Source organism: Balaenoptera ricei, chromosome 17, assembly GCF_028023285.1.
Source record: "Balaenoptera ricei isolate mBalRic1 chromosome 17, mBalRic1.hap2, whole genome shotgun sequence".
Taxonomy (NCBI): Eukaryota; Metazoa; Chordata; class Mammalia; order Artiodactyla; family Balaenopteridae; genus Balaenoptera; species Balaenoptera ricei.
The window spans coordinates 76,602,558-76,617,587 of record NC_082655.1 but is presented as its reverse complement, the minus strand read 5'-3'; the positions used below and the strand labels follow the sequence as shown (position 1 = coordinate 76,617,587).

The following is a 15,030-nucleotide window of genomic DNA, read 5'->3' as shown; positions in this document are numbered from 1 at the left end:
GAATAAAACAAACGGCATCTCAATGTGAGTGACACAGGTACAAAAGCCTTTCAACTAAACACTAGCATTTTTTATTTGTAGGTCTTGTATGCATATTCCCCAGCAATAAATTTGATTTATAAGGACAAGACGTGTGTCTCAGCTAAACTTTACAAAATCCCTTTTGGCCTTGAGGATCTTTATTGATGACAGCATTTGTGAGTTTATTATGTCGAAATTCAAAATTAGCTGATACGTGTCTTCACCTATCTTCTTCAGAGACAAAGGTTTAGCTTTCTTTTACAAATTACATCATAATTATGTCAACTTAACAAACTGATAATTGAATAACTCATTTAATTAGTAGGATGCAGTTATTTTAAGAAAACTATGAGCTGCGTGAATGTTGTGAGGGTGAAGCCGAGACGGGACAGGAATAGACAGAGAAAGGGTGAAAGCGCAGCGCTGTCCTAGGTTCAGATACAGGCTTCCAGCGTTACTAGTGAGGGAACTGAGGGAGTGAACTCCCGGAGTCTCAATTCCTGTGTAAAACAGGGTATCATCTACCTCACAGGGATTGCGCTGACAAACGAATATTGTACATAAATTGCCCAGTAGGCAGAAGGTACTTAATCAATGCCAATTTCTTCTTTTTCTGACTGCATCTCTATACCCAAAGAAGGAGGAGATTTTTAGTAGACTCTGTTTCCCTAATCCTCTGTTGGCACTGGAAATGGAGAATCGCCTTTTACGTAAAATAGGCAGGAAAACAGTTAAATTTCATAAATACAAAACACCAAAATGAGATGCTTAAATATCCACAATGCTCTTGTAATGCCACCAACTTACTGGTTAATCTTTGAAGGAGAACAAATAGATTTATATCGATGTCAACCTAAAATCCCTTGGAGTCACACCTTCCGTGGTGACTGGTTTCTACAGTAAGCGTGTGAGACTCACAGAAGTGTGGACACGGGCTTATTCAGGAGAATGGCGGGGAGGGCCACCCAGGTGACTGAAATGGTTATTTTATCCATTCCTCCCTCTCAGCAAGCCTGAAGGCTGAATTAATACAAGTTAACCGTGAGGATACTACAGTTCCACTGAGAGCTGTTGTCGCAGCTTCCAGACTCTGCTCGGAGACCTCGCTGCTGCAACTGGGTGACAGCAAGGATCACTGGACCAGTTCTGCGTCCATTATTCCCACACAAACCCAGGAGGACCCCGAGAACTCGGGAGGGAGAAACTCAAGGGCACTTGAGCCCGCCTGCTCTTGGAGCCAAAGCCTTTTTCCCACCAGCCCTCCCCCTACAGAAAGAGTCGCTCCTTCATAAACTTCCAGCGCAGCCAAAAGAAGGGGCGGCGGGCCTCAGGGCCCCTCTGCTCACACACAAACACCCGCGACTTTCAGACGAGCCCGAGGTGGGTGCAGGCCAGTAAACCACTGGCCAAATCGAAGATAAGACAGTCATCCTCTAGAGGGGGTGCTCCCCTCGAACTCACCAGAGGCATGAGACCGTGTCTCCTCTTGTAAATGCGGCGGATGTCGTGGAGTGTTATCTGGACCATGGGTTTCTTTAAAAGTAGAAAGACAATCTCAAACGTCAAGATTCTGACACAATTAGAAGCTGCCCTTCAGCTGCCCCACCTTAACTTCCTGACGGGTCACACCTGAACACCTGGAAAGTAAGCCCTGAGAACAGGGCATGCCTCACTTTACACGCCGGTCTGCCCTTTTCACTAGCTTTGTGACCGTGGACCACCCCTCCGCCGGTACCCCCCAGGATGATAATGCAGGCATCTGGCTTTCAGGTTTCTGCAGGGTTGCTGAGAAGTAAGAAATATTAAAGGGTTGGTGTAGACCTCCTCTCAGGAATTTTCCTATTTTTACAGACCTACGGTTTGCTCACAACTGACATACAGCTTTTTTTTTTTTAGAATCCTGTCTTTTAGCTCCTTAAACTACAGTGTAAAAAGGCTCATAAACAGCTATAGTATAAAGCAGGGCCTCTAAACTTTATAAGGAGGAAAATTTTCTCGCTTCTCTGGAGCCTTAAAATGCTAGTGAGAGAGGAACAAGGTCATAAAAGGTACTGAGATTGGCTAAAAGGCGACAGGTCCACCCTCCTCCCCCCAAGTAAGAGGGAGGGAGAGCCTGCAGACGCAGGGTGTGTAGCCGTGGAAGCTGCCTGAAGACTGGCCAAGGCCCCCAGCCCAGACCCGGGACCCTGAAGCTGTGGCTTATACTCAGATATTGTTGCTCAAGTATTGACCCAAGCCACAGCAACAGCGTTGGTCCAGCCAATTGATGACGCCACAAAGAATGCCACCAGCAACGTGTACTGTGTCCACTGGAGGGCCCGGCGCGTGTGCCCCACCACCTGGTGGACAGAATTGTTATAGCATCACCTTTCACTAAGGAAAGTGTTCACGTTTCAGTGACACGTAATGACGGACCAGCCTGGAGAATTTCTTCCATGGCAGAAAACACTCCTGTTCTTGAAGCTACCTGCCAAACGGTCCAACTGCACCAGCACAGCACTAGGGTTTCTGTTCCTTCAATGAACCACTCTGAAAAGGGTCCGTATCTAGATAAAGCCGCCAGTGTTTACAAGTTTTAGTGCAGAAATCTGAATTCATCTTTACTGTCTGGCCTCGTGAGTCTCAAGCCATCGCGCAAGAGGAGATGTTTCCAGCGTCACAGCAGCAGGACTGCAGCTGCCCACTGACAGCAGTGCCACATGCAGCTCTGCACGGGCTGGAGAGGCCACTTCTTACTGCTCCTCTGGGACAGGTGCAGACCTACTGATTTGGTTTGTAATTAAGGGAAAACGAGAAATACAACTTAGGTGTACATATAAGTACACAGAAAACATCCATCTCTTCTTAACCTTAGTATATTTCACTGCTCTCTTGCAGAAGTGCTTCCGAGTAGAAAAGTATGAACCTCTCAAGACCCTTTACTAAAATCGGAAGGGGCGGGGTTTCTTTTCCCCCGAAGTAACAGAAAGTAAGTCAGAAGAGCTCAAACACGGGTGAGGGTGCATCACGATTACACGGGAAGCCTGTTAAATACCAGATGCTGGGTGGGGACGGGGGGTAATTCTGACCCTCCCCCAAATGTGAGAACACTCTAACTGTCAAGTCAAGTTCACAGGAAAGAGAGCTTGAAGACGCAAACGGGAATACCCGAGGAGCCCTCCGCTGGCCTGCAGACTACTTACCGGGTACCCATTGAGAGGCTGGAAATACAGGGTGGTGTCAGTGATGCACGCGTGGCCGGGATTCGTCACCAGAGGTGTCACCATTTCTGCTTTGCATTCCATGTGCAGCTTTTCAGAAACACTTTGGAATCTGAGAATATGTTTTTTCCAGCAAAAGCAAGAATTATCAGAAATCGATCTACTTCCTAGATTTAACTTTATCGGAGGGAGCTACAAAGTGACTCTGCAGAACAGGTGTCTAAACACTGCATCTGATACAAGAAAACTGGTGATACAAATCAGTCGCCTAAATAAAACTGACTTTCTTTTCAATGGTATAATGAATACTTGATTTTTTTTAAAAGCAGATGAGGTTATGTATCAAAGAAGAGAAGACAGACAAGTAAACAATACCAAACAACCCTGTTATTGGTACTCTTCACTCCTTCCCAAATAAGTGGGCCTTGAAACTATTCCTACATTAACATAATTTTCTACTTTTGTGTCATTAAGACCTATTTTATTGTCATAGAAACTGTTTTGGCATGGGTAGCACTTACTTCACACCACATTCTATAAGGCTATGAGTACATAATTACAATTACTTGCATGTCCGTTCCAACGTATAGTCTTTTGTGGATCTACTGCAGTAAAACCAGTCAAAGGTGATCACCACTCCCTCCTAAATTATGTTAACTCATCAAAAAAGTCCATTTTCGTTCTGCTTTACTAATTTAAAAAAAAAATAAAAGGGAAACAACCAAATCATCAAGAGTTTAAGGCAATTACTTAGTTAAATAACTGAGCTAAAAATAAGTCTCCTCTGGGACTTCCCTGGTGGCGCAGTGGTTGGGAAACTGCCTGCCAATGCAGTGGACACGGGTTCGATCCCTGGTCCAGGAAGATCCCACATGCCGTGGAGCAACTAAGCCCGTGTGCCACGACTACTGAGCCTGTGCTCTAGAGCCCGTGAGCCACAACTACTGAGCCTGTGCGCCACAACTACTGAAGCCCACATGCCTAGAGCTTGTGCTCCACAACAAGAGAAGCCACCGCAATGAGAAGCCCGCACACCACAACAAAGAGTAGCCCCCGCTTGCAGCAACTAGAGAAAGCCCACGTGCAGCAAGGAAGACCCAATGCAGTCAAAAAAAAAAAAAAAAAGTCTCCTCTATAAGTAGTAGAACAAAAGCAGGGCTTCCCTGGTGGCGCAGTGGTTAAGAATCCGCCTGCCAATGCAGGGGACACGGGTTCGAGCCCTGGTCCGGGAAGATCCCACATGCCGTGGAGCAACTAAGCCCGTGTGCCACAACTACTGAGCCTGCGTGCCACAACTACTGAGCCCGTGAACCACAACTACTGAGCCTGCGAGCCACAACTACTGAAGCCCGTGTGCCTAGAGCCCGTGCTCCGCAACAAGAGAAGCCACCGTAGTGAGAAGCCCACCACCAAAACGAAGAGTAGCCCCCGCTCGCCGCAACCAGAGAAAGCCTGTGCACAGCAGTGAAGACCCAACGCAGCCAAAAATAAATAAATAAAATAAATAAACTTATTTAAAAAAAACAAACACAAAATCACACAGGAGCAGGCTTCCTCTTCCAGTTTGGACGTGAAGGAGACCTCACAGCTCTCATCCCAACCACAAAACCTGCCAGATGAGCTACACAATCCTTGCTATGTTTAGAAACCCATCAGAAAGCTCAGATGCAGAGAAACCTAAATGAAGGGACCAACAGTTGAGTGGCAGGAGGAGGAGCAATCTTTCATAGGGGGTAAGGGCTGCAGGATGAAGGGAGACGCCAGAGAGCGGGAGTCAGGCCTGGAGGGCAGAGGTGCTCTGTGGCGGAGAGCTGGAGGCTCAGCTGTAAAGCACAGGGGTATCTCCAAACCCTTCCAGGGCCCCGACCCCAAGCCCCGCTGAGGACCGTCCTGCTCACTCCCGCCGTGGGCCTGGGCATGGGGACCTGGATTTAACCCAGCTCCACTCATTACACTGACAGAGCCCCCAGGGCAAGCAGCGGGCAGGATGGGGGTGGGCATGACCACCTCTGGAGGCAAATATTCCTTAGGTCAGTCTCTACAGTTCCTTTAAAACAAACTTCCCAGCACACAAAAAATTACAAGAAACACAAAGAAGTGAGTAAATATGACCCGCACTCATGAGAGAGAAGATTCCATGGAAGAGGACCTGGCCGTCGGATCCATCAGAGGGAGACATTAAGGTAACTGTAATAAATGTGCTAAAAGATCTAGAAGAAAAGACGGAAAACACATGTGAAAGGAAGGAAAACTTCATCTGAGAAGCAGAAACTAGGAAAAAGAACTGAAAGGAAATGCTAGAAATGAAAATCTGGGTGAGAGGAAATGAAGAATGACTTAAACAAGCTTAACAGACTGGGCATGGCAGAGGAAAAGTCCAATGCAGCTGAAAACAAGGCCGATAAAAAACGTCCTAACTGAAACAAGACAAAAGGAGAATAATAATAATGATTTAAAAAAACACAGAACAGAGTGTCTGAGATCTAAGCGAAACTATAAAACATACTAACATGAGTGTAACTCAAGTCACAAGAGGAGAGACAGGAGACGGGGCTGAAGAAACACTGAGTGGAGAGTGGTGGAAACTGTCTCATATAAGACACCAGTTCACAGACTCCGTTACCCAGAACCCCCCAGCAGGACAGGCGCAGAGAGACTACACCTTAATGCACAGTAACAACAGGACAAATGATGCGACTTTTCACAGGAAACAATGGACAGCAACATAAAACGGAACGAAAACCGTTCAAGTAGTGAAAGAAAACCCTGTGAACCTAGTATTTTATCTCCAGCAAAAACACCCTTCAAAAATGAGGGTAAGATAGAGGTATTTTCAGACAAAGCTGGGAGAATCCATCCTGACCAGATATGCACCATAAGAAGTGCTATAGGAAGTTCTTTGGGCTTAAGAGAAATGACACCAGATGCAACACTGGTTCTGCAGGAAGGAAAGACAAGCATCAGGAAACATAAGTATTCAAATATCCAAGTAAATAGAAAAGAATTATTTCTCAGTATTTTAATTTATGTACCTATAAATGCATGTATCTCAATGTTTGGGATTGACAGGTACACACTGCTATATTTAAAATAGATAACCAACAAGAACCTACTGTAAAAAAAAAAAAAAATAAAAAAAGTAAAAAAAAATTCTTTAAAAACCTAAAATAAGAACACCATATCATGGGTTTTATAGTATATGTAGAAATTTAATATAAAACCACAGATCACAAAGGGCAGGAGGGGTTATGTGGAAACACACTGCTCTAAGGCTCTTGAACGACCGTAAAGGAGTGTAATATACTCTTACCTGAAGGTACACTATGTACAAGGTGCATATCGTGAGCTCCAGAGTGACCACTAAGAATGACACCAAGCACTACAGCTAAAAAGTAGAAAACTTAAAAATACCGGATTTACCCAAAAGAAGGCAAGAAAGGAGGATCAGAGAAACAAAGAACAAATGAAATGCTAGGAAACAAATACTAAGATAGTGGGTTTAAAAACCAACTATATCCATAATTACATAATTATAAATGAGTTAAACAATCCAATTAACAAGCAGAGACTTTCGGACTGTATAAAAAGACTCAACTATATAAAGTGTGTTTTTTGGAAATGGAATAAGACACAGACAAGTTAAAAGTAAAAAGGATAGAAAAAGATATAGCATGCAATCACAACATGTAAGAAAACTGGTGTCTTATAAATGTATGTAAACCTAATAACAGAGTCTGCCAGTACACAAGGCATAAATTGACAGAAATACAGGGGAAAATAAACAATTCCACAATCATCACTGGTAATTTTAACACCCTTCTCTCAGTAATTGACAGAGCAAGTCAACAAAAAGTCGGTAAAGTACAGATGATCTGAACAACCATCAGCCAACTGGCCCTAAATGACGTGTACAGAGCACTATACTCCACAACTTCAGAGCACACGTTCCTTTCACAGGCCTGGAAACCTTTGTCAGGACTGACTGTACACAAAGCCATACAACAGATCTCAACAAACTTCAAAAGACTGAACCAGGACTTCCCTAGTGGCGCAGTGGTTAAGAATCCGCCTGCCAATGCAGGGGACATGGGTTCGAGCCCTGGTCCAGGACGATCCCACATGCCACAGAGCAACTCTGCCCGTGCGCCACAACTACTGAGCCTGCGCTCTAGAGCCTGTGAGCCACAACTACTGAGCCTGTGCTCTAGAGCCCGCGAGCCACAACTACTGAAGCCCACGAGCCACAACTACTGAAGCCCGTGCACCTAGAGCCCATGCTCTGCGACAAGAGAAGCCACCGCAATGAGAAGCCCGCACACTGCAACGAAGAGTAGACCTCGCTCGCCGCAACTAGAGAAAGCCCGTGTGCAGCAACGAACGCCCAACGCAGCCAAAAATAAATAAATAAAATAAATAAATTTATAAAAAAAAAAAAAAAAAAGACTGAGCCATATACTCTCTGAACCAAGAGAGTATTAGATTAGAAATCAATAACAATACAACAGTAACAAGACCCCAAATACATAGAAGATAAACAACATACTTCTAAATAACCCAAAGAAAAAACCCAATGGGTCAAAGAAGAAATGACAAAGGAAATTATGAAATATTTCATATGAATGATAATAAAAACATATCAAAATCTAAGGGATGCAGCTGAGCAGTGCTTAGAGGTAAATTTACGTTCTAGTCCTACTTATAAAAGAAGGTCTAAAATCAGTGATCTAAACTTTGTAGGAAGCTGGAAAGAGAACAAGTTAAACCCAAAGTAAGCTGAAGGAAGGAAATCATAAGCGTGGAAATCAATTTTATATAAAATGATTTTTATATAAAAATAGAGAAAAATCAATAAAGTCAAAAGTTGGATCTTTAAAAAGGTTAATAAAATTGGCAAACCTCTGGCAATACTGATAAAGAAAAAACATAAAGCATCAACGTAAGGAACGAAAGAGGGACCATAACTGCAGATCCTACTGACGTTCAGAGGACATTAACAACTTGATGCCAGCATCTGACAACTTGGATGAACTGGACAAAGGTTTTGAAAAATGCAGCTTGCCAAAATAGATACAAGAAGAAACAGACAACCTAACTAGTCCTATGTGTCAAGCAAATAGATTGACCAAGTAAGAACACTTCAGGCCTACATGGCTTCACCAGTAAATGTGTTTAAAAATTTAAGCAAGAAATACAATCCTACACAAACTCTTTCGGGAAACAGAAGATAAAGGGATGTTTCTAAACTCATGTTATGTGGCTAGCATAACCCTGATGGCAAAACCTCACAAATACACTAGGATTTACAGAGCAATATCCATAAACAGAGATGCAAAAATCCTTTACAAAATACTAGCAAAGCAAACCCAGCAATATGTAAAAAGAACAATACATCATAAGCAAGTTGGATTTATCCCATGAATACAAGGTTGTTTTAACACTGAAAAAACAACATAATTCACAATATTAACAGAATTAAAGAAAAAAAAGATCATCTCAATAAATGCACAAAAAGTACTTAACAAAATTCTAAACCTATTTTTGAAAATACTCTCAGCAAACCAGGAATAAAAAGAAACTTCCTCACTCTGATAAAGGGCATCTATGAAAAACCTACAGCTGGCATCATTCTTTAATGGTGAAACATTAAACCCTTTTCCTGTAAGATCAAGAACAAGGCAAGAATGTCTGCTCCCACTGCGTCTATTAATCAAACTGTGCAATGAGGCAAGAAGTAGAAATAAAAGCCACAAGTATTTCTGTGAAACTGTCATTATTCACAGATTAAATAATTATGGATATAGAAAACTCTATGGAATCTACCAAACAATCTGCTAGGACTAATGAGTAAATTCTGAATTTGGAGAAGTCACAGGATACAAGGTCATTGTTTCTAAAAAAAATAAAAAATAAAAAACAAAAACAAAAAACTACTTCTATATACCAGTAACAAATAATTGGAAAATAAAATTTCAATAGCATCAAAAAAATAAAAAATCTAGGATTACAGTCAACAAATCTAGGATTACAGCATCCACCCCCACTAAACATATAATAATGGGGGAACTGGATGAGGGGAAAAGAACTCTTTGCACTGTCTTTACATCTTTTCTTTAAATCTGAATTAGTCCAAAGTATTTTAAAGAGGACATTTTGGGGTACAAATGGGGAAACCTGAATATGGAGCTATAAATTACCCGGCATACAGAATATTGTTACTTGAGTGTTATAACAGTATGGAGGAAAGTCAGAGAACTTTCTTGTGAGAGATACATGTTGAAGTAGTTACGGGGGAAGTGTCAGGAAGTCTTGCAGTGTCATTTCAAATGGTTCAGGGAAAAGTTGTATGCATATATTTTATATGTATCACACAAACGTACATACATATGCACATCAGCTATACATGTAGACATACATATAACATATATATAGACATATATGCATTATTTATACATGTACACACACACACACACACACACACAAACACACACACACACACAGCAAGCAGGACCATGAGCATGTAAGAACCAAAGCAAATTCAGCAAAATGTTGACAAATTAACGCTTGGTGACTCATAGGGTATCTGTGTTCACTATATTATCTTTCAACTTGTGAGGACTTGAACTTTTTCAGAATGAACAATAGGGAAAAATAAATATAGTTTCAATAAAAAAGCATTTCCTTGGAAGTATGATGAAAATTTATCTCAGCAAAAATTTACCTTCTTTCTTTTAGAGGAAGTATACAATCCTGAAACATCTCACTTCACGCTGCAAAAAAGTCTTCCTCAAATTCTTCAGCCTAACGCTTTGGAGACTGGATAAATCAAAAGTTTCATAGTGAACCATTTTTAAAATTAATGTCATGCTGAAGCCCAGGATTAAAGTCTAAATTGCTACTTAGAAAAATAACGCATTCTAAGTAGGTCAAAAGAAACTAATTGTTATTACTCCTTTTCCTTCCTAAGATGGAAGCTATTCTTTCCTCCCAACATTTAACTAATATATTCTACAAGTACAAAAATGAAAAGAAAATTAATGCTATATAGGTGAAACAGAAAAAGAAGTAAACAAACATAAACACAGAAAACACGTTATTGGCCAGATGGCTTTTCTGGCAAATTCTTTAACATTTTAAAATGTAGTGTAAGGGTCACAAATCTCACAAAGGTAGCAATAAAACAGAATATTACAAACGAATCTCATTTATACACATAAGCTTCTAGCAAAAGCCTAGCACATAATAATCCATAAATGAATCTATTCAACCAATACTTTCTACTCTGTCCTAGGCCTGAGGATTCCAAATACAAAAATCTAAAAATAAATATTAAAATAAAAATGATATCTAGTGACTAGAGACTGAAACAATCGCTACATAAGATTTTGTACATATTAGAGAATCTATATGTAAAGTTAATGGAATGGATCACAATGTTTAGCAGGGTTGCTGAAGACAAAACGAATACACAAAAATCTACTACATTCTAAGTATCAACAATAAAATGAAATATTTTAGGATATCATTTACAACACCATCAAAAATATGAAGTACTTGGAATAAATCTAGCACAAGAGAAGAAAGAAGTTTATAAAGAGAAATCATAAAGAAGACTTAAATAAATGGAAAGATTCACTGCAATCACAGTCAAAATCCCAGCAGGCTTTTCCTTTATGAAACTTGACAAGCTGATTCTAAATTTATACAGAAGTGCGTAAGACCAAGAACAGTGAAGACATAAGTTAAGAAGGGAAATATGGTGCAGGACCCTGCACTGCCTGATATTAGGAGTTGTTCTAAAGCTACAGTAATTCATACAGTGGTACTGCAGATGGAGATACAGACAAATAGCCCAAATCTACTTAATAGAAGGAAATCTACTTAAAATAAGGCAAGAAACAAATAAGAGAACAGGTTAATATTAAAGTATACTTACTTGCAGAAAATATATTGGATACTTAGAAAAGCCAAAGAAGCCCAAAAACAAACAAACAAAAAACCCAACACACCCCAAAACTAAAAACCGAAACAAAACTCCATTAGATCAGTAAGAATGCGGTCTCTAGGTCCCTGCAGGACACCTTAGGAAGGTACCTAACACAGCCTGACGGGACGGGAAAGACTTTCCAGAACAACTGCCAGCTCAGCTGAAATGAGAAGCGTAAGGAAGAGTTGGGCAGGTGCAGAAGAGGCAGGAGGCTGAGTGTTCTGAGCAGAGGCTCAGAGGCAGGAGGCCGTAAGGCGCCTCGGGAATCGCACAGAATGAAGAGATTCAGAGCAGAGCACTCGAGAGCCACCGGCGGCCGGACCGGTGACAAAGGCTAAACCAGAGCGCCCCGTGTGCAGGTGAGGTTAAGACTTTACCCTGAAGGCAATGGAGGTCTGGAAGAGTTTCAAACAGACAAGTGGTATAAAGAAATAAGTTCTTTAGAAAGAATGTATTTTAAAAGTACATTCCACACAGTGAGGAAAACGGGATTGGAGCAGGGAAGGCTGGAGTTGGGGACAAGCTAAACGCTGTCACTGTGATCTTAGTGGCAGGGGCTGGTGGCCTGAACGGAGGCACTAACATGTGAAAAGACAGAAGCTCGTAGACCGGGAAGATGGGGGAGAGCATCTGGCACCAGGCCTTTCTGACGGACAGGTGCCAGCTGGGAGAAGTGGCAAGGAGGCCCCTGGCGCTGCTCTGGCACTGACGCCGGGGCCATTCCCCCGAACAAGCAGGCTTGGGGTGAGGCAGGTGGTAACACCCACCATCGGTTCTGGACACACTGAATGAGGCACGAGGTGACGATGCCACTGCTTTCGTCATCAGGAAACAAAATCATTGAAAACTTACCTGTTTTTGTCAAATGATGTCCTAGCCAAACGGGACTGCAAAATGGCTGTAATCTTTAAAACAGAATCATTTAAAAAGTATGGATATAAGGATTTATAAGTGACATATCAATACACGTTCATTCACAATAAAGATACAGATCTTTAGAAACTCTTACCATAGCGGTTTGGTCTCCAAGTTTGTCCAGACAGGATGCTCTGTGAAGCTACGATTATATAAATATACATGAATTTATTTTTTCTCTCAGATGCTTTGAAGATACTTCCTTAGAAACAAACACAACCACCATTCTGTTACTTAGTAACAGGTAAGAATGACTCTGATATATCTATGGCTTCTTCCTAATGTACAGTTTGCAAGTTCAACATATTCAAGTAAATCTGTTTCAGATTTATAAAAAAGGTTATGGTTTTGGTAAGACACATGAGTATGAAATTCTTTAAAATAAAGTTTATGCCTCAGTTTGCCAGTGAATGTCTGAGAAAAGCCCTGGCTTACCTGAAGCAATGTCTCCACGACATCTTCCACCTTCCCTGAAACATCCAACTCGAAGACATATTCCATTGTGCCCTGAAAAAGAGGGAGACCAAGCACGTCAGCACCCATCACTTTAAGACATTTGCAGCCCCCTGCTGACCTGTGCAGGGACCTGCCTGGCGTGTCCTCCCGCAGCCCGCACGGAATGAGGGCCCCGGGGGAGCAGTCTGTTGGGTTTACTGCTATATTTACTATTTCCTTCCTTCTGCTAATTTTGGGCTTAGTTTGCTCTTCTTTTTCTGGTTCCTTGAGGTGTATAGTTAGGTTTTTTAATTTGAGATCTTTAAGGTAAGCGTTTAACACTAAACTTCCCTCCTAGGACTGCTTTTGCTGCATCTTTTCAGTTTTGGTATGTTCTGTTTTCGTTTTGATCATCTTGAGGTTTTTTGGTTTTTGTTCTTTTACTTCTTTATTGGAGTATAATTGCTTTACAATGTTGTGTTAGTTTCGACTGTACAACAAGGTGAATCAGCTATATGTATACCTATATCCCCTCCCTCTTGAGTCTAATTTCTTTTTATTTCTTTGATCCATTGACTGTTCAAGAGTGTTAATTTCCACGTCCATGTGCGTTTTCCTGCTGCTATGGATTTCTGGTTTCACTCCTCGGTGGTTGTAATCTTAGATTTGTTGACTTGTTTTGTGACCTGACACGCGACCTGTCCTGGAGAAGGTCCCGTGTGCACGTGAGAAGAGTGTGTGTCCTGCCACTGTTGGGCAGGATGTTCTGTGTGTGTCTGTGAGGGCCATCTGGTTAGAGGGCTGGTCGAGTCCTCCGTTTCCTGAGTGACCTACTGTCTGCATGATCTACCCATTACTGAAGGTGGGGCACAGACGGAAGTCTCCTCTGTCCTGTGCTGCCGTCAGTCTCTCCTTTCAGTCCTGTCAGTGCTGGCTTCACACACTCAGGTGCTCTGAGGCTGGGTGTGCAAGTGCTGTGACGGTTAATTTTATGTGTCACAAGCTGCACTCTTCTCTCTCCCCTGAGGGTGAGTCTGCTGGGCTGTATCTGCCTGTGTCGCTGGTGCCCGGTCCCCCGGAGCAGCTGCACAATGCCCAGCTCTTTCCTGTTTTCAGGGGTCCCCAGGCATCTAGAGCATTACGGGTCCTGTCAGAGGTCCAGGACAGGTGAGACAGAAGCCAGACCCTCAGGCAGCTGCCCCCAAAAGCCAGAACATTGGACCTATGGTCCTGTCTTGTCTTTCCCTCCCCAGGGAGAAGATGGGAGCTGGGAGTCCCCTCCAATCACGTGGCACAGTGCCGGGGGAGGGACTATGGTGAAAGGATGCTACAATGTTCCCACAGCTTCAGTGTGGCTCATTTCATGCTCACCTGGGGCGCAGGGCACTCTTAACTGGTTTCTGGATTTCTCACAAAGGGAACTGAGTCAGTCTCTCTGTAAGAGGAACAAGGGTCTGGGGCTTCCTAGTCTACCAAGTCTCATCATCATGGTCGAAGTCACAACCCCGCCCCTTTAAACCAGAGAATCCTTTGGTGTCCTAATTCACAAGAGCTTTTCTTTGCTTCAGAAAACCTTACTCATTTCCTTTTGTGTAACTTTTCAGCAGCTTTGCACTTCAGGTGGGTGACAGGAGAGCCTCTGCAGGGAGAGCACACCAGGCAGCGGTTCTCAACGTGGGGGGCGGGGGGGGGGGCGTTCCACCACCCCTGCGGGGCACTTGGCAGTGTGTGGTGCCACACAACAAAGGGGGGCAGTGCAGAGGGGGCACTCCGTGGGTGGGAACAGCCTGTCATATAAGGGGCAGCCCCTCACAATGAAGAACCGTCCTTCCCAAGGTGCCAATAGCACCGCCTGTGAGTGACGAGATCTCCGTATCCTCCGTTTCTGAGTGACTGGCGCATGCAGACGTTTCTTGTACATAAAACTCAGAGGGGGCTGCACGTGGCTGGCGCGGCCCCCCAAGCTGCTGCCGAGAACCCGCAGGCTGGCCTGTGGCCGGAACTGCCATGCAGCGTGTCGGACGTCTGCTCAGAAAGGGTGGCTCCTCCTAATTCACAGGTGTCGTTTAGAGCACTAGTCCCATCTCTAGGTCTCGTAAAAACTCTCCTGGCTAGGAGTTACCGCTTTACTGCACACTAAGCTGCAGCATAAAGCATTAATTAAAGCACAGAGTGGTTGGATGTAACGTCTAGTTACAAGTCCTGTGTTCACGGCCCCTCAGAGCTTCTACCCAATCAGCAGCATTTATAAATTATTACTGAGCTCTTAAATAAGGGTAATTTTATAGCCTATAAGTATTTCTCAAACATTTAAAAGAAGTTCTCAGTGATATCCAGTAAATAATCTTTTAAATGATGCATATTCTGATTTCAACTTTTAACCTAATAATTTGAGTTTTTCCCCTAATAGACACACCTATTTTGAAGTTAAAAAGTTAATTGAAATCTCTTGGACTAAAGTCTGTCATTCCCTTG

General features: G+C 42.8%; 1 protein-coding gene across 4 annotated transcripts in view; it reads right to left on the bottom strand.

Annotated features, from left to right (window-relative positions):
* NSMAF (neutral sphingomyelinase activation associated factor) overlaps positions 1-15,030 on the bottom strand; it is a 62,681-nt gene that overhangs the window by 20,672 nt on the left and 26,979 nt on the right. For all 4 annotated transcript variants that reach the window (XM_059901589.1, XM_059901591.1, XM_059901592.1 and 1 more), the window contains exons 7-11: positions 12,556-12,627; positions 12,215-12,262; positions 12,058-12,110; positions 3,204-3,333; positions 1,483-1,554 (exon numbers count right to left, since the gene is read on the bottom strand). In XM_059901589.1, the coding sequence (XP_059757572.1) occupies positions 1,483-1,554; positions 3,204-3,333; positions 12,058-12,110; positions 12,215-12,262; positions 12,556-12,627 (375 nt within the window). The remainder of the gene's footprint in view (positions 1-1,482; positions 1,555-3,203; positions 3,334-12,057; positions 12,111-12,214; positions 12,263-12,555; positions 12,628-15,030) is intronic.